The sequence below is a fragment of the Micrasema longulum genome, unplaced genomic scaffold (genome assembly GCF_059751315.1).
Source record: "Micrasema longulum isolate JH-2025_06_02 unplaced genomic scaffold, ASM5975131v1 h1tg000445l, whole genome shotgun sequence".
In the NCBI taxonomy this organism is placed as follows: Eukaryota; Metazoa; Arthropoda; class Insecta; order Trichoptera; family Brachycentridae; genus Micrasema; species Micrasema longulum.
The window spans coordinates 7,909-28,030 of NW_028277644.1; the positions used below are offsets into that span (position 1 = coordinate 7,909).

Genomic DNA, 20,122 nt, shown 5'->3' on the forward strand with positions numbered 1-20,122 from the left:
CTCTCCTGAACATTTTTTAAAATTACAAATGGTCCCTTCTGCCATCTGACTACCGATTTTATATACAGAAGTATATTGTTTGATACACCTGAACACAGAAATTACTAAAAATGTTTAATATGTATTTAAAAAAAAAAGCGTTCTTATAATTTAACCAACTTTTTAAATTTTGAGGTCTATTTTCATCGAGTTGTAAATAACACATAACTACAAAATGCGAATGAAATAAAAGTAGGGTGGGGTTCAAAATTAAGGCTTCTGATACGTGAATCCGTGACACTAGCTACGGGATCACGACTCGATTCGAATTGTGTTTACATACGCAAGCATACTAAACACGGCAAAAGACATAAAAAAGGCTTATATTTTTTCCTAAATAAGACTTAACAACCAGAATGTCAAAAATCAGCCAAACGAACATCTTGAAAAATAAGTAAAGTGTTGAAGTGTGCATTTCGCGTTGGCTCTTGTTTAAACAGCGAGAAAATCGTCCGATACGGGGAGTCGCGTTAAAACAACGGGAATAAGTACGGCGTGATAAAAATATTCCGCGCCGTTTTCCGCAAAACGTTTCCGCCTTAACTCCGTGGCTTCGGCGAATAGCGCGCGGGAACCATCTGCACACTTTCCCATATAATATATTTGATCATTTAATCCCTAGAATGCCACAAAAATCTGGAAGTTCTGAAAATAAAATAATGATATTGTAACTTATTATAGAAATAAAAGACGAGTTATACTTTAATCCACAAATTTGGAATATCCAGAAACCGGTTTCATCTTCGAGACTGGTATGGTATGGACAGAGATAAGTGTAGAGGATTTATTATTATACTCTACTTGATAGTAGCTATTCGATAGTTCATGTAAAACATATTATGATTGAATGGATTTAACCTCAAGGAATAAATAAATAAAATAATTTAAGTTACTTACAATTTTTGGTTTATTACACACGAAAATACAAAGATTACAAAAATAATATTTTAGAGTGAATTTTAATACTGGCGAAGACAAAGAAGGGCGAGTACGTGCTACGCGCCCTTATATAGGTCCATTGGGCACTGTGGCCATAGACAACAACTCTCTGGTCCCCACACACTTTCCCCCCAAGTGATAACCTTACCCCCCAACCCAAGGATAGAAAATTCGAAATTGTATGAAAGTAAATTTTTGGATTTTAATACAATACTTTAGTATCACTCGTCATTCATTTTTAAAATAAATTACAATGAACTTCCATCAAGAATTTTCACTTACAAACTAAAATGTTCTAATAATATTGTATTAACATTTTTTTATTAATACGCCAATCATCGCCATCGATGGAAATTTGACAGCATTTTATATAATTGTCGTCGACTTTATAATTACAAATAAAAAAAAATATAGTTTGTCTTGGATTTGTGTCGTATTTTTAAAACTCTTATTTGATCTAATTCACATATTATTTCACTAGATCTATAATTTTCTATCAGTACCATACTTAAAAAAATAATAATTAATAAATTTTCTCAGTATCATGCACATTGCTGGTACCTGAAGAGAAAGGAAGGTAAAACTGATCATCTTATCTTCATGTAACAAAAATGATCAAGATATACTGCGATCAGTGTACTCTATGCATCATTAGGTGCGGAAAGGGAATGATGATGATGAAATATTATTTTATTTCATTTACGGTTTTCATATTTAAATCATCTCTAGACATTACCAAGACGTAATTAATATGGTGTGTTTTTAAAAAAAAAGTGAATGCTGCTTATCTCAGAACAGGTATTTACTACTATATAGTCAAAAAAGTCAGTCTAGTATGTTTTCAAATAATAATTTTACTTAACTTTATAAGATAGATAACGTATTGTATTATGAACTATAATTACCGGGCTTGACAGTTTGTAAGACCATTGCCCGGACTACCAAATTTCTATCTCAAATAATTTATCTGTTTTGTATGAAACACATTCTCATTAATTAGAAAGTATTACAAAGGGGATAATGATTTAAATAGGCACTATCGTTAAATTCTCCGAAAGTTTTTTAAGACCCAACGCAATTTTAAAGTAGATATTTGTACAGGAATGTAAGTTTTGTTTGCTTTTAAACGATTTTCACATCAAAATATGATATAAAAAAAATATGCTCCACAATTTTTATTGTTATAAAAGAACATGTACGTGTCTCCAAATTTCGAGAATTTTCTCAGAACGTCGATAATATTGTTTGTTTTATTAATGTATTTACATATTGAAATTTGTATAAACAACGTATATACTGGGTAAGTATTTCACCCTCTCATAACTTTTGTTACAGCCTTGGGGGTGTTTTTTACTGGTTAAACATGCAAATATCAATAAAATGTATTTTTAATAGCTATTGAATGATGTTTTTGCATATTTTGTAAAATGGTTATTCAAAACAATAACTACTATCGTGCTTTTTCACCACAACAGTAGAAAAGGACGATTAAACATTACATGCGTCTGTTCAGGCTTACAATCCTAAACTTTTTCACTTCCTATTTCTTGTCACACATTTCCATCGACTATCTTTTATTTGTGAAAACAACAATTAAATAAACCATTCACAATTATTTATTTATTTCTTAAGGAAATCATAAAGTCTTCATATAAATACAAGGTACAAAATAACAATTTAAAAAAAAAGACCAATTACAGATTTCACATGAACTTATTATGAATGCAGGAGGAGAGGGAAAAAAGTAAAAATATATATTAAATAAAAAGTACATAAAAGGGAGAAGACATTGCATAGCTCCAACCATACTTTCCTCTCTTATCTATCTGCTTCCATGAACATTTATATTTCTTATTAAAAATTCACAACCAACAATAATTGATTAGATGCAGGCAGTAAATTAACATATGAATAAGTTAAAATTAAGAGTTGAAATTAAAAGTTAAAATTTAAAATTAAAAACTAAATTTAAAAGTTAAAATAAAAATTAAACGATAAAATTAAAATCAAATAAAATATTATCCAGATATTATTTTTTTAATCATGGCTGTGGCCCCATCGCCAGTGTCACGGACCTACTGATCAGAGGTCCATGGTTCATACCCCACTCTTCCACAACAACTTCTTTAAAAAATAAAAAAACCTACATACACAGTATACAAAATAAAACATATACTTTTCAAGCCAGTGGCAACCTATGATACAGGGGACTGGGGAGGTTGCACGGCGTCTATCATGAATCATCTAATAAATGTACAAAAATTAATACTTGGAATGATGCTTCGATGTCCCCCCACTTTTCCACCTGAGACATTAAACATTTTTTTAAAAATAGCCATTAACACATTTCTGGTCACGCGGTTACAAGAGGAGATCCCAGCAGAATGCTCGTACGAGGCTTTATTGTAAATTGAATTATTTTATAGCAAAAACACGTACGACTTTCACTCAGAGAAATTTATCTTTTGTAGCCCCAAGAGTGTTCAATGTCCCGGATGAACATATTAAGTTCTACAAAACGAAAGCCATTTTCAGAAAATATGTACAAGTTTGGATTTTGTCTAAGAGAAGAGACTGCTGCGAGATATTGCATATATTTATATACTATTAAGCGTGTTGTCCAGTTGTTTATTTGAATACATGTTAATGTATTATTTTGGCATTGTTTAATAATATGTTTGCTTCCACATCTCATTTTGTTGTATCCCAAATCAACACAGGGCTCCTGGCCTCATAGGGTAAGGGATACGTTGTTTTTTTGTATTATATATATATTTATACATACATATATATATATATATATATATATATATTTGTTTAAATAAATTAAAAATAAAACAACATTTTTGTCTCAATTAAATATTTAAATTACTACAGTAAACATGGTTCTAATTCTTAAAAATTGTTTATCTTTCGTACTTTCAGGCAACTCATCATACATTTTCATCCTTTACAAAAGTGTATCTATTGCAAATATGCATCTTTTTTCAATCTTTCTATATTTTATATAAAAATGAAATGTACACACTTATTTTTTTACATAAGTAAAATCATGTTTTTGGTGAAAAATATGTTCTGTAACAAAAAACCTAATCACGATGAAAAGTAATGAAAAAAAAACAAATATTTTTAAATCAAAAACTTAATAATTAGGAAATCTAGGTTTTATATTACTTATGAAATGAGTTTCCTTTGTATCACTCAGTATTACAATTTACATTTGTTTTCTTTATCTGAAAAACCAACATAAAAATATGTACCTATTTTTTTTGTAAAACTATTTATGTATAATTTTGGGAATTATAATATTATATTTCATATTTTGAACATTGTACGGAACACATTTATAGATAATGTAGTTACTATTTTGTTCCCTTTAAACATTTCTAAATATTTTCGGCTTCGTGGTGTAATGGTCAGCGCATTTGCCTACCATGCACGAGGTCTCGGGTTCGATTCCCGATATGGTTGATATAAAATATTAATTTAAAAGGGTGTTTTCACACTAGAATAGTCCCTGAACTGGTACCTGAAGCGTAAGACTGATTAACTTACCTTCATGAAACAAAATTGATTGAGATATGCTGCGATTGGTGAACCAATCCAGTGTGCTATGCACTATTAGATGCGGAAAGGAAATGATGCTGATGAAATATTGTACATTCTTTTTCTGACTTATATGATCACAATATAGTAAAGACCATGATAAATATTTTTGAAAAAGTCATTACGCAATAAGTTTTTTAATTCCAATTAAAAAATGAATGAATATAAATCATTTGATATCAAAATGGAGGGTATAAAAAATCTAAAAAATGACAAAATAACGTTAATGATTTTTTTCTCGATTAAAATTGATCAGTATTTTAATCTAACATAAGGTATTTAAGAGAGGTAATAAATATATTCACTTCAAGTGAGGTTAAAATTGATGTATATTGGATGCTCAATTAAAATAATGCGCTTTATTAATATTTAACGGAAGCATGTCAAATATGATGGCTTTTGGGTGGGGAATTAATTATACGTGGGAGTTAATGGCTTCATTTGACTAAGAAATAAAAATAATTATAGATAAATAAAAAAAAAACTTTCGACATGCTTTAAAGTGGTAAATGGTAATACTGATGAAAATGTATTATTGATAACGGAAATGAAATGAAATCCAATAATATGAAATAAGCATCCATTATCTCAGAAATAAAAAGATATCATGATTATTAAATTATCACCAATTTTTATGTCTAATGTTCCAATAAAAGTAAGTACAGATATGAGATTCTGAAAATCCAACAAACGATTTAATTTTAACTTAATTTTTACGAAAGCAGTAAGAAAATAATTAATTGATCTCTGAATAAAACAAACAAAAGTCTAACAAATTTCCCGAAGGATCGCCGCAGTCATCCAATTTTCAAAGCAAATAGTTATAAAGAAGACAAGTTTTTTTCTATATTCATTTACGCTTCGCCAACTTGTTATTTATCATCGTTATTTTTAATGAAAGAAACATTTCATAGCTTTGTTATAACACCACAAAGAAATCATAAGAAAAATGTAGCGAATTTTTAGGGATATTACTCTGGAAAAACTCACAAATTTTGGTTTGAAAAATGTCGAAACACGCACGTTGTTTGCAAATAGAGATTCCACTCTAACTGAACACGTCCCGCTACTTTACAAAATTCGCAGAGTCTAACATTTGCCGTATGCCTAAAGCCTTGTACGATGTCCTTCGAGGAAACCAAATTACCGAAGATAATAATTTTAAATTTCAGAACTTTGTGTTCTGAATATATAAACGTGACGTATTGTTCAGTTTTATTATTTTACGTTTTCGTTTTTGTGTTATATTTAGAAGTTACGACTTCAGTATTTCAACAGTAGCGGTGGAGATTGATGTTGGGACAGTGGCTTTCGGCGAAAGCCTTTTGTTGTTCATCCCGTGGTAACAATGAGGTAACTACAGTAATACCTCTGATATAGCGATAGTAATCTAGGTGGTGTTGTGTAATTACTCGTGGTGAAATAACAAGCAACCCGCTGTGAATTTTGTAACAGTGCAGTTAGAACTGAAGGCGTCAATCAACGCGGCTTATCGGCTAACGACCATTTTGGCTGAGGGAAACCCTTAAAATGCTAAGCACTTCTCACTGTTACTAAAGCTATAAAGAGAAATTTGATAAACGACTTAAAGTATTCTTTCGCTATCGTGAAACATATTATTACGGATATTGTATAAAATTCGTATTTCAAATACAGCGCAAACAGAGCGAAATAAAACAACCATAACGGTTTTCATGCTTTACAGGACGAGTACATTTAATTATAAAATTATTTAAAAAAAATTCGGGTAGTGAGAGAGATATTTTCGAAAAATAAATGTTTCATTTATCTATGCTTTATTTTTATATAAAAACGATTCTTTAATCATTGTATTTAATTAATAATTAATCAGTACAGTTTTTTAAACAATGCTTTTTAAATATTATAATAAAACTGCTTGTTATTTAAAACACGAAAAATCTCCATCTTAGAACAGGCAGAGCCATGTTAGATGACGACTAATCTAATATGCAAATGCTTTGGTGTTATATAATAATACAATAGATTCCCTGGTAATAAATATGTACGTATATGCAATAAATGTATCAATAAAATAATTTATTTACTATTTACTGTATTTAATAACTAAATGAGTATTAATTTACACAATATTCGAAATCAAATATGGAAAATCAACTTCAGAAATGACCAGAACATATCATTTTAACATTTTTAAGTATTTAATTAACGTTTAAAACGGCTAATAGACTAACAATACATTAATGTGTTAAAAAATATTGTAGTGAAACTTATTGGGAATGAATAAAAAAAAAAGAGTTATGGCAATTGAGTTATTATTTAGTTACAGAACGAAACCAGATTTTCAACCGAAACCGAATTTTGACCTCTGTTTAAGTTTCGGACGAAACCGAAATTGAAACCAAAACTTATTTTAATAAGTTAAAAGCCATTTCAAAATGTCTGAAATTAGGCGTCTCTATTGTAATATATTACATGTATAATATATTACATATTTAATATATTGTTATTCTTACATTATGAACCTTACATTAAAATAGGCGATAAATAAAATTCACAATGGAATGAAAGGCATAAATTTTATTATTGAATTTGTATATTTCAAACACTTTTTGGTTTGTTGTTATATTCTACGTATTTTTTTAAATATTTTTTTCTTTATTATAAACGACTAACTGCTTTTTATAGAATTCAAGAATGAACAAAATTAAATTAAATTAAAAATATAACTTCTGAATATGTAACTGTTATTTAATGTACTGTAAAGGAAATTTAACTGATTAACTATAAAGAAAATAAAAAATAAAAAAAGTCAACAAATGGGGTATTGACGCAAGTCGGGAATAATGTTAAAAATATAATATATATTTAAAGTAGATTTTTACGAATTTAATGATAAGAACTATCAATGTATTCAAAACGAGTTTTCATTTATAATTTATGGGTTTAAAAATGAGTAAATACAAAACGGCTCTCAGTTGGCATCACGTCATTTTGGCGTCACGCGTTACGACCGCCGACTAAGCTTCTAATAAACATTGCGTACAAGTTTGGCGCCAAAACGTCATACGTGCCATTTGTCCCACGGGACGCGAAACGTCTTGTTTTTGGGTATTTCAAAATATACATATTTTAAACCCTTGTTGAAAATTTATCCGACGTCGCACGAAAAAAATATAAATACCGTTACCGTTACCTTCGTAATATTTTTCATATTTTAAAAGAAAAAATATCAAGAAACGTGAAAAGACCCTGTAAAATCAGACAAGTTTTTATTTTTCTTGTAAGACAACAGCAACACAGTAACTTATGTAGGGTCCATAGTCCATAGTCGATGACACACACGTGTTAAATTAGTTCACCTGAAATAGACTAATGACTGACAATGCAATGTCATCATTTTCAATCGAATCCAATACATTTGTAAAATGCAACTCTGAGTATTTCACATGAAATCGGAAGGCATCGTTCTACATTACATTCACATCGTCCTTACCATGAAGAAATGAACGATAAAGAAACGTCGTCTATAAAGAAACCAGAGGACGCAACCAACGGCAGTCAGCTCGTTCAGTCAGTCCAATAAGATCAGTGCAGTTTGCTCAGCTCCAGCATGTAGTTCAAGTGCAGTTACTTCAACCCATCATCGACGTAACACTCGTCCGACATAATTCATTATTTATTCGCCATGTAATAAATACGCATTAAACACCAACCTCGTGTTTTCTCTGTCGATCTCTAACTGAGGTGGGAACTCCAACCAAACCCTCAACAACATATCCTACACTTATTATCAATCCAATATCCCTAACTGAGGGGGTTAAATGCAAAACCGCCACTGTATTTTATCACTATTTATGGAAAGATAAAAAAACCAGTACTCATATGACTATTTTTTTTAAGTTCAATATGCTCATTCAACTTTAAATTATTGTCTTTTTACTACCTGTTATACCACGCACAAGTTGCACATTGAACTAAATGGTATTTTTGCTGCTAATTCGGTTGGTCTTCCTAAAAACAGTGATATTGTACAGTGGCGGTTTTTAATTGAATCCCCTCAATTGTCATTATTTTCCAACCGAGTACAGCCGAACATTATCCGACACATTCCGACTGCAGGTGTCAGCTGAGCTGAAGTTTCGGCTGAAACTAAAACCACGGCCGAAAGTAGTTTTATTGGCCGAAACTGGCCGCAACCAAAATTGTGTTCGCATATGATTATAATTTGAATCATCATAGTTCTAATATTTACTCCATCTTCCTATTTCAAATACTCACGTGTGCAAATTATGACGCAGCTTAACGAGATAACTTTACAAAACACACAATTTAAGTTCTTAACAATCAACAGGACTAGTGACACAACCTACCCCTTAACTCATCTAAATCTACATAACCCTGTGTCTGTATCACAAAACTGCCATACTTAGGTCAACAGAATAATGTATACAAGTCAGCTAACAACGTTTTAGCCAATATTAGTAGAGATATGTTAAAGGCGTAAGTTATATACTCGTATATAATAAAAGTAAATCTCATAAAGAATAAAAATAAAGACTATCACTCCCTCTCACTTCTGTTCAATGTACTTCATAGTCCTAACGCTCCTATATACCTGCGTGAAAAATTTCAACGCTTATCAGTTCATGGTTTACCTCTTCGTTTTAATTTTCAAGGCACTCTCTTAATACCCATCCACAATTCCCCTTTCTTCTTCAACTCATATAGTGTCCATGCGGCTCGACTGTGGAATCATCTCCCATCCACCATCAAAGATGTTACTACATTATCTCTGTTAAAATCACGTCTGAAGAAACATCTCCATTCTCTTCCTCAATCTCTCCCCCTTTCCTTTTTCCTCTTTCCTCCTTTTTCCTTTTACCCATTGAGTAATAGTTTTGATTCAAGGTAATTTTTAAAGAAATACGTTTATTTCTATTTTTATATATTTTTAACTTTTTAATCTTTTTTGTTCTATCGAATATGTTCTGTAACTTGAATTATAAAAATAAAACTTTTATTTTATTGGTTGGTTGGAAGAAATTTCCATTTGGCAATAAGCCCGCCAATGTACAAATAACATTATGTACAAAAAGTTAAATAAATAAAAAATAAATAAATAAATACTGGGTTCGCGTTTTGGGTATATACGAGTAAACTATATACAAAGACCTTTGTTTTGATGATTGACTGTAATAAAAGCTCCCTCTACTCATTCGAAACTGTTTTAGACCAACAATTAAAGTTTTATCGGTTTTACTCAAATTTTGAATGTTTTTTTTTTTTTTAATCGAATTAATTTATCAATTTAAAATTTTAACATGCCATTGTCAAAATATTGTGTTAAAGGGGGAAATATTGGCATCGAAAATTTTTCTTGCCCTTGTTGAGTTATGTTTATTTATGCTTTATTAATTTAGTTTATAACATCTTAAGAACTTTTATAAATTTTTAATAACACTTAACTTTTTATCAACATTTCTCAAAAACATATTTTTTTCAAATAAATTTGAAATATTTCAATGCTTTCTATTTCTTCCGGAAACTCATTGTACAGCTTCAACTCCTTGAACAATGAGTTTTGAGACTCTGTTTTTCTCCTCATTGGCAATCCTATCTTTTTTTTATCCCTAGTATCATATGTTTGTCATGGTTGATTAAATTTGCTTACATGTTTTTTTTTATTTATCTTCATAATTATTTTATGTACTGAAATGGCTACATTACATTTTATTTGTTGCTTTACTCTGAGAAAGCCAATTTCTTTGTGCAATCTTTAAACATTAGAATACATATTTTTTTTGCATATAATCCTCATTGCCTTATTTTAAAGAGTTTGTACATTTTTAATTTTCCCTTTTAAACATAAAAAAAGAATGCAAAAACAGTAATATGCGTGTGAATATATAATTGTTTTGTTAATTAAAACACTACTAATAGAAAAATAAAACAACCTTATTTTATAATAATGAATAACCACAAAATGAGTGCTTCAAATATAAAATTTATATAAAATTTGTTTAGTTTGTTATGTTAGTGCTTCAAATATAAAATTCATTAAAAAAATTAAGGAACACTTCTTTTTACATCTATTATATTTCTTAATCGTCCCAATAATGTTTTTTTTCGCTTCATATTGAGAATAAAATGTTATTATAATAAAAAAAGAAACGATATATTAGAATGTATTGATATTTTGATAACTTTATAACAGGTATCCCCAGTATAAAGGCCGATTAATTTTTTTATTTATAAGTAATTTTCGTTTGGTAAAAAAAAATATTTTTAAATATTAAATGAACAATTCACTGCTTTTTCCTTGAGCTTAATTCCTCTTTGCAAGAAAGTTCTATTGAATCCCTTATAGTGCATCTTTGTATAACATCGTTTTAATATTAGGTCAACGAGGTATGATAAGTTGATTTGATCAATTTAAGTAAACGGTTACTTTTTTAAAATTATCCACTTCCAAGTTTTACCATCTCGATAGTCGGTATATGAAGTCACTTCTAATTTAAGCCAAGTAAATATAATATAAATCAATATAAAAATAACGTTTTATTTATAAAATTAGTTATTGAACTATTAAAACCGATTTGAGACACAAATACCTGTGTTATTTCATCAAGAGTCTACATGTATTATGATAAAATAATTATTTTAAATCATTTTTTCCCCACAATACGGTTGTTTTGTTTTCTAAAATGAATAATGCATACGTATTATTACTTACGAACAACAATGAGATCTCTGTGGTCGGATACGGTTTGAAAGAGAGGCGCTTCACCAGAAACCTCACATCGATATCGTCCAGATGAAGCGAGGGTCAAGGGTGCCAAGGAAACAGAGTTTTCTGTGCAGTTTTCGACCTGAAACAAATGGAAACAATTATAACGGATTTTTATATTCAATCGGTGCTTGATTAATAGAATCCTCTTTCAAATAACAAAACAAGCTCATTATTTGGATTTATTTCTTTGTAAAAATATTTCAAATTAGTCATTGAGTTGTGTTATAATAAATTAAATTATTTGTTATTTTTAAAATGCGACATATTTTCTCAATACTATTAACAAACTGTAAAAAAATGGGATTCTTGAGCTATTAAATTAATGCAAATTAACGGGAAAATTTTATTTTTGTCTACTTTGGTTGTTAGCCCATTAAATATTTTATTTGTCTACAAATTCTATTTTATTAAAATAATGATTTTATGATGTGGGATAATGTTTTTTTTGGTATCAACATGAAATTAGTATAAAAATTTCATACCGATTTAAATCTCAGAAAATTATGATACGTTTTTACATTTCTATATATACGTATTTTTTATGTTTTATTTTAGTTTCATTACACATGCTATTTTTGCCTTTCTATGTTTGTTATTATGTTGGAAAAAAGGGATTCCTTACTTTTGTTTTTACTCATTATTTAGTTAAACGTTGTTTAGCGTTTCCTCCATGAAACAGAAGTATTTAAAAAAATAAAAATATTTTCACCTCGCTAGTTGTCCCTATTTACCCCATTGTAAAGTTAATAGGGAGAGAGTACTTAAAAAAATTATCTCTGTCAGTAATAATTGAACCAACAAGCCACAGAAAGTGACTTGGTGGGATTTTAGTTACTTGTAAAGATATAATAATTGGAATGTTAAAAGTGTAAAAGGTATATGAATCCGTGGTGTAGTGGTCAAGACGCTTGACTCGCGCACGGAAGGTTCCGGGTTCGATTCCCGGTGAGAACACAAAAATTAAACATGTGATTTTTCTCAAGCCTGGGTGCTCTGTGATGTAATCACCACTGTAATTAGGCCTCCTGGCCTGTTGTGGTGCAAAAAAAAAATGTAAAAAATATGAATGCGCAAAAATAATCTGCTTTTAGTGAAAAGAAATGTATAATGGAATCATTGCTAAATATAGACATTTAACATATATTTTAATTACTTTAACGGGTCGATTTATGATGCTGAAAATTCTGGAAATTGTCCCTATTTACCCCAGATTACCATAATGTGTATTTTATGGTTGTCCTTATCCTACGTTTCCATTTAATCTCGTCATATTTTAAAGTTCTGTTCTACCGTCTACTTATTTCATTACAGTTTCCAAATCTTCCTCTGTCTATATTTTCCACTAAACCTGTCCCAGATTTGTATTATTTATAGGGTTCAACTTTCGTTTCCCCATTGTATGTTTTCTTTGACTGCGGTCCGAAATTTTCATTTCACGCACATACTCGTACATATTGCTAGATCTGTGAAATTCGGATTAGTCCAATCCCTCGGTTATAGTGCGGACCAGTGATACCTGTTTGATAGAAGAAATATCTTAATCAGATAGTCTAGTCACGTCACTGTCCACTTTATACCCTAGAGAGACCAAAGGTTTGCTCAAGGGAACGTAAGACAGAGTTCCCAAAAATGTCTCTGTTCTATTTTTGTTCTCCCAATGAACAAGTCTTTTATTAATATGTTGCGTGTCTGGACAATTCTTTGTATTTTGTATTGAATTTAGTGATCTGCAAAATTTAGTCACAAAATTTTCTTCTTATGAGTCGCTAGAACAAAGCAACAGTGGAATTTCTCCGAAGAACATGTTCTGATAAGAATAATAATAAATTTCTTCAATTTTTATAGCGCCGTTTTCGTGAATAATTATTTTAAGGGCGCTGTACATTATACTTAAACAATAACTATTAAAAAGGTCTATCTGCAGGCAAACTCTCAATTACTATTTACTAACAGACAAATTTTACAAATCATGTAATACACATAATATGGTACATAATATCTAAAAAGTAGCACTTTTCAAGTCAGGAAACGATTTCACAAATTAATTTTTTTTTTTCTGAAAGGTGATTCTTTTGCACAATTTTGAACTTCTGAAGGTAGAGCATTCCACGCCAATAGTACGGCTATTGCAAAAGCCCTATCGCCAAATTTGGAACTCTGGTTTTGTGAATGTGGTTGTATTACCTTCCGGAGAGGCGTCTATCTGCCAGCTAGTCCGGAACGCAGAGTTCCTAAAGGTATTGAGGAGCCCTGTTATGCTTCGCCTTGTACAAACCAATATAGCTTGTACTCGACCCTTTTTGGAAAATGTAACCAGTGAAGACTTTGAAGCAACGGTGTAATGTAATCGTACTTTGATACACCAAATATTAACCTGAGAGCTGCATTAAGAATGAACTGCAATCGCTCCATTTTATGTTTAGGTAAGCCAGCATATATTCTATAGCAATTATTGACTCTTGATATCACAAATGCGTTCACTAAAACACTTTCAAGTATTCGAATTTTGTTCTGACTGAATTAATATATTTAATTATATCGAATTGAAATATTTTGGTATTTGAAAACTCGAATTGATTAACATAATATTATAGCCATTAATATATATGTATACACTAGATACAGCACTTATCAAACAGTAGGCTCTTGTATTCCATTTGAATTCACAGTGAATAGACATAGCCAGTTAGTCTTTTTTACTCTACTACGCGTTTTGCACGGCAATGTTTACGCGACAACGATAATTTTTTGGAACATGATTTCAAACAATCGTTCTATGAAGCATCATCTCTATTTAACTATACCTTAGTGATTATAGGGACATCTCCTACCAATTACTCGAAAATTAATATGATTTATTTAGTTATTTTATTTCAAATATAACTTTTTATTTTTTCTTTTATATATGAACACCTCACTGGGCATAACCCGTGTCGAGGCATTCATTGTCATTATTTGTATATTATATTCTAGTTACAGGAGTTGGTATTTATAATAATATATACGCATACATACACACATATATATATGTATGCATATATATGCACAAACATTTATTATTAAATAGTAAAATCAATAACAAAAATAATAACACAAATCATAATAGTAGTAATGTAAGTAACATAATACAAATATGTACTGTGCATATATTGAGCCGAAAAGCATGCCACGAGAAGATAGCTGACTTTATGAGAATTCATATAACGATTGTATGTCGCCATTTACGTAGACTAACGGAATGACGTTTTTTTTGCGTACTAATAGTTGAAGGATCGGCAACCGATACAGGCTACTTTTTATTTTTAAAAACTAAACCACTTCATCGGGGAAATTCTTATTGCTAAACGACAAAGCTAATATCACGCGACCAAAGTCACGGGTAAAAGCTAGTTTAAAACATTGATTAATTTACTCACGAGAATATCCACCCCTAGAAGAGAAAAAGCTTGGACAGGGGGCTCATCCCTTGGCACGTATCTGAAGAATTCGTCTCCATCCTTGTACCACTTGACGGAGTAAAGGGTTTCCCCAGGGTCCAGCGCGTACCTGCACTCCAGTCTCGTAGGACTCCCCTTCAGGACATGACTGGGGATCTTTACTTCCTTCAGGTGTATGCACGACGAATCGTCTGAAAAGAAAATTGCTTTCAGATACTGACACAGAAAAGGAAACTTGGTGAAAGAATTTGGGAAATCAATTTTAGCTCTGTCTTTCCAAGGGGGTGTATTTAAATAATACGCATTGAACTATACATTTTCTGATACGGTTTATTTTACTGCTGATGGCAATATTTATATTTTTTTAAATATCAACAGAATAATTTGAATTAATGGTAAATAATAATAAACTACATTTTATTTCCTGATCAAAAAATTATGACTGTTTAACTCTATGAAATTTGCTAGTTAATACAATCGATGACTCCTGCATTGAAAATCGTATTGAAATAAATGTATTACTATTATAGGACATATATAAACTTAACTATGCGGTCCTTCATCTTCAACTCATTATGTTTTTCAAATAAAGAACCAAAACATTTTCGGATAGAAAAACAGGTTTCATTGCTGCCCGCCAGTTGTACCAAGTTGATGGCGTAAATTGATACGTAAGAGTATACAATGTTTGATCACGTCATTAATTTTAGAACTGTTATTGTTTCCGAAAAATCTACAACAAATTGGAGTTATTATATCAAAGATATTTTTGAAGTAAAATTTAAGCAAATCTAAAAAAAAAAGATTTTTATTTCTCCCGTGCCTAATATAAAATATTTATATTAAATTATGTGTTTTTGCAATTTATCCCGGTCAGAAAAATGTAAGACAAACTTACAAGATTTAGACGGAAAAATGAAAGACTGTTATATTTTTTATGTACGTGTATCGTTGGTTCTAGGTTGATTTTTGTTTTTTTATTTTTTATTCTTGAATTACTTAGCATATAAACATAATATAAAACAGAATAAAATAATAAGAAAAAAATCCACATGGGCATAGCTTGTGCGTGGGTATACATGATTTCACCAGATTTATGCTACAGCACGTACACAATAAAAAATACAGAGTATAATTATTTTGATTAAGTATTTACGGATCGGAGGTCCAAGGTTTGAACCCCATTCTACCCCAACTTGAATTCCATTTTATAACAGTGAGTTATTTTCAACTCGTTGAAAATGGCCACCAAAATTGAAATATTTGGGTAAATTAAACGAACGCCAATATTTATTTTGTAAAAAAATATATATAAGAAAAAATCAAGAAACCTAAAAGAAAAAATGAAAACTCAATGTTTTCAAAAAAAAGGTATCTCTTAGAAATTTTTGAAATCCATTCATGAAGACTTAACTATCTTGAGACAGTCGACGGTATGGTGAGGGTTGTGTGTATTTTTCCATTTTAGTAAAACTTATATGAACGGCATTTGAATAGTAAAATGTTTTGAATGTTTTGAACGGCATTTGAATGTTTTATAAAAATTATTGATAATTTCAGTGTTTAGAAAGATTGTGACACCGTCATGTGAGGTATGTTTGGAAGGTTATGCATAATATATCTTGGTAGATAGAAGGGAATGATTTTTTTTTTGTTAACTGCAAACAGTACGTATTATTTTTTGTTGTTGTTTTTTAAGGGAATTTGGTAAAATACAAAATTAATAAATAAAAATGTTTTTTTGTGATCCGAGTTTTATTTGAGGCGAAGAAGTAGTAGATAATTAGTAATTGGTTCTTTTTTTATTATTGTAGTAGAATATCGTTGGCATCTTGGATTTTTAAGACAGGGAAATCATTGTCTTTTCTCACAACCATTAAATATTTATTCGCTAGATTTATGGAAATGAACTAATTTGGACCTACATGGCACCTACACCATAAGTCACGTTATTTTTACTTCATGTAAGAATAAATAATCAAGATTAAATTAATTTATTTGGCCAATGCATTATTGTGTGAAAATGAGGGTGAAAATATGAAATATTATATGTACGTTTCAATTTTTCGTTTCATGAATATTAAAAAATATATTTCGATTTTTTCTTTATCAAGGTGATGACGTCAGAGCGCCCTAATTTACCAAGCCAAGAATACCTTTATCCCATCAAAGGACCGAGCCTCATCTGGCGATCTCCTTCCTCCTGATCTTTCCTTTCATTATTTATATCCCCTGAAGGTTTTCCGAAATACTATTCTAGTAGGTAAGTACTAATTTTATTCAGGCGTAAAAGAAAATCTCATATTTGAATACCTCAGAAAGTTTGCCATGGAAAATGTCTTTGTAATGGAGAGTATTTTTTGCTATGGTGCTTTAGGTTATATGTATATATAAAAATAAAGATACATCAAAGCATATATATTTAATAATAAACCTATGTAAAATAATAATGAATTTAATATTTTAATGAAAATAAAGTATTTTCTGTCACTCAACGTCTATGTTGTTTTTTAGTTAATTTCTTAATTATTTTCGAACCAAAATATACCAAATGAATATTTTGTTCTACAATATCCTGATTTGCCAGATAAAGCCCGTGGATAAGTCGGAACATACATGTAAATTACGTTTTTAAAAATAAAACAACAATTAAAACTTATCATTTAAAACAGTTCAGCTGTATTATATGTGTACCAAAATTTTTAGTCTTGCTACAATAGCTGTAAGCAAAATAAACAGATAGTGTTCAGCATATAGCAGATCATAGTAAGCACAAAACATTAAGTAGATTCTTCTCTTTGGTGGTGATCAAATGAAATAAAAACTGCGGGTCGTCGATCGAGAAAAGCTGCCCAGATAGGCTCTCGGTAACCTGGCAGATATGGAATTTTTGTGCAAAAAAAGTTAATACAGGAGTACATAATAATACGTACTTGATTGTATTATGGAAAATAGGGAAGTATAATAAATTCTCAAATAACTGGGCTCTGATTATTTGGACTTGACAAATTCACCGAAATGATAACAAAACCATTAAAAATTCTAAATCCTTTTGGAAGCCGCCAGATTTATATATCCTAAAGGATTTATAAAAGATCTACGAGTAGTAGCAAGAAGCTCCATTTTGGTAGTCAAAGATAGAGGAAAGGGTAAAAACCGCAAAATGTGTTCAGAAAATTGATTAGAAAAAAAAATGTAGTACCAATTACGGAAATCTACGAGAACTAGGTAAAGGAATTCCATAACTACTCTAGGAATAATAGGACAGAATTATGTAATTAGAAAGTAGTCCACATGATGATGCATTTTCCATATTTTTAAAAAGAGCTACATATCTATAGTTGTTGAAAGATAATAAATACTAATTTCAAAAGGTTAAACGTAGTCAGTTAATTGAAAAAAATGAATTGTTCAACTCAGCTCAGAGTTGTTCAGAATTTTAAAAAAAATTGAGTTAGAAGCGATGACATAATAAAAAAATAAAAAATGATTTATCTAAAAGAAAAAAAAAATCAGCTGATCTAAGGAATATATCTTTTACCGTTATAAAACCATTCATCGATATTATCCCAGAAAAAAAACCAGAGATTTTCATAGTTTCAACACGAGAAATAAAAAATAAATAAATGTGCACACTGCAGAAAATAAATAATTAGTTTTTCTCAAACTGCAAAGGATTCCATAATAAATTTTGTCAACAAAGATATTTAAGAATGTTGTCAAGCACAGGCTGTTTAAAGGGGGTTAGTCGTAGAGTATTTGCAGGGCAATACAACTTGGCAGTGGATTATCGGTTTGTTTCGTTTTATTTAATGATTTGTTTTATATTGCTCATATTTATTTATTAATTGTTGTTTGAATTTACTGATTGTTAAATTGAATCTTTTTTGAAGTTGAAATTCATTGAGGTTTACATGAGATGTAGGCATCCTTAGTAAATGAACAAAAATACAAATTAAAAATTACAACAATTTTTGACTGTCGTTTTAAAATTGATACCTACGAACATGACTGAGACTATTTTTGACTTCTTGCCCCGACTACTGTGCGTTGCTAAAGCTCACTGCTCGTTTTTTTCTCCAATTTTTAAAGTTAATTTAATATTTGATTACGTAACTACAATATTTGAACTTGTACTTATTTATGTTTTTATTTTATGGCCGTGACAGCGTTTTCAAAATATTTTCAAAATTAAACAAGTGTAATGAAAATGTAGGTTAATTCTCAGAAAAAGAAAATATGATACAAATAAAAATATTGCTAGATCACGTTTATGACTTGTGAATGTAAAATTTAATATAATGTAAATTTAATTAAAATATGGAATCACTATTACAAGCATACTCAATTCGTGGGGTAAAAGAGGAGTTAAGGAATAAGAGAGAAATTTATGAATGTAGTGAGGTTAGAATTATTGAACATTGCTAAAAAAAGGAAGAGTGAAATTGTTTAAGTTAAAAGATATTCAGTGATTGTTCGAAGGATTTTATTACCAAAAAAAGTGAAGATTGGGATGTGTGTTAGCAAGTCTGAAGATTCTTGACACAGGTGGGAAAGCCGTAATTATTTCTATGGTTTACCGTCAAAACAAGTTGGTTCTGATTTATGTTTCTAGATTTATCAAGTTATTAGTTTCAGAAGCTTTGAAGCATATAATAATATATTAAAGATAATTTTTATTTATCTTTTTTTTGAACTCTTAATTTGTATTAATAAGCTTACAAAATCCATTTATTCCGTGTGACACTAATTGATAAGTTTATAAACAATGATTATTCATTGTTACTTTACACAAGATTATTCTTATTATTTTTTATGATGCAACAATAAAGGTTCCTTTGAAAGACGGTTATTTTAACTTTGTCAGCAGTCTCCATGAATTCAGAGGTTTAGTGAAATTATTCACCAAAGATTTTATGTCAGAAGATACGTCTTCTTTTTACGCTGCGTTTTCTATCGATTTTTCTTTGCAATATGATTCGGACTATTTCGCCTTCTCTTCGCATAAAATGCCTTAAGTACTAGAATATAACTGCTATGAATTACATTATTATTTATCCAAGGTTTTTACAGAGAGGATTTTGTAATATTTTCTATGTAATCGTATTGTTTGCGTCTATTGTTTACATTTCAAGCTGTTGGGGGCTTTTTATTGGCTATCCACCGGACTGTGGAGGGGAAACATTAGCATAACGAGCCAATAAAAACCACCATTGGAATAAATTCTGAATATGAAAATTTCAAATGGCGTAGTAAACTGAGAAAAATAGTTAAATATAAATCCCACAGTTACAAAACGTCCCGGACCTACTAAAATTTAATCGTAAAA

General features: G+C 30.0%; 1 protein-coding gene across 1 annotated transcript in view; it reads right to left on the reverse strand.

Annotated features, from left to right (window-relative positions):
* Positions 1-11,299: 11,299 nt before the first annotated feature.
* The window catches only part of LOC148281515 (uncharacterized), a gene marked incomplete at its 3' end in the record, with an annotated part of 153,114 nt that continues 144,291 nt past the window's right edge, over positions 11,300-20,122 (reverse strand). The window contains exons 3-4 of the mRNA XM_088226608.1: positions 14,773-14,984; positions 11,300-11,435 (exon numbers count right to left, since the gene is read on the reverse strand). Of these exons, the coding sequence (XP_088082734.1) occupies positions 11,300-11,435; positions 14,773-14,984 (348 nt within the window). The remainder of the gene's footprint in view (positions 11,436-14,772; positions 14,985-20,122) is intronic.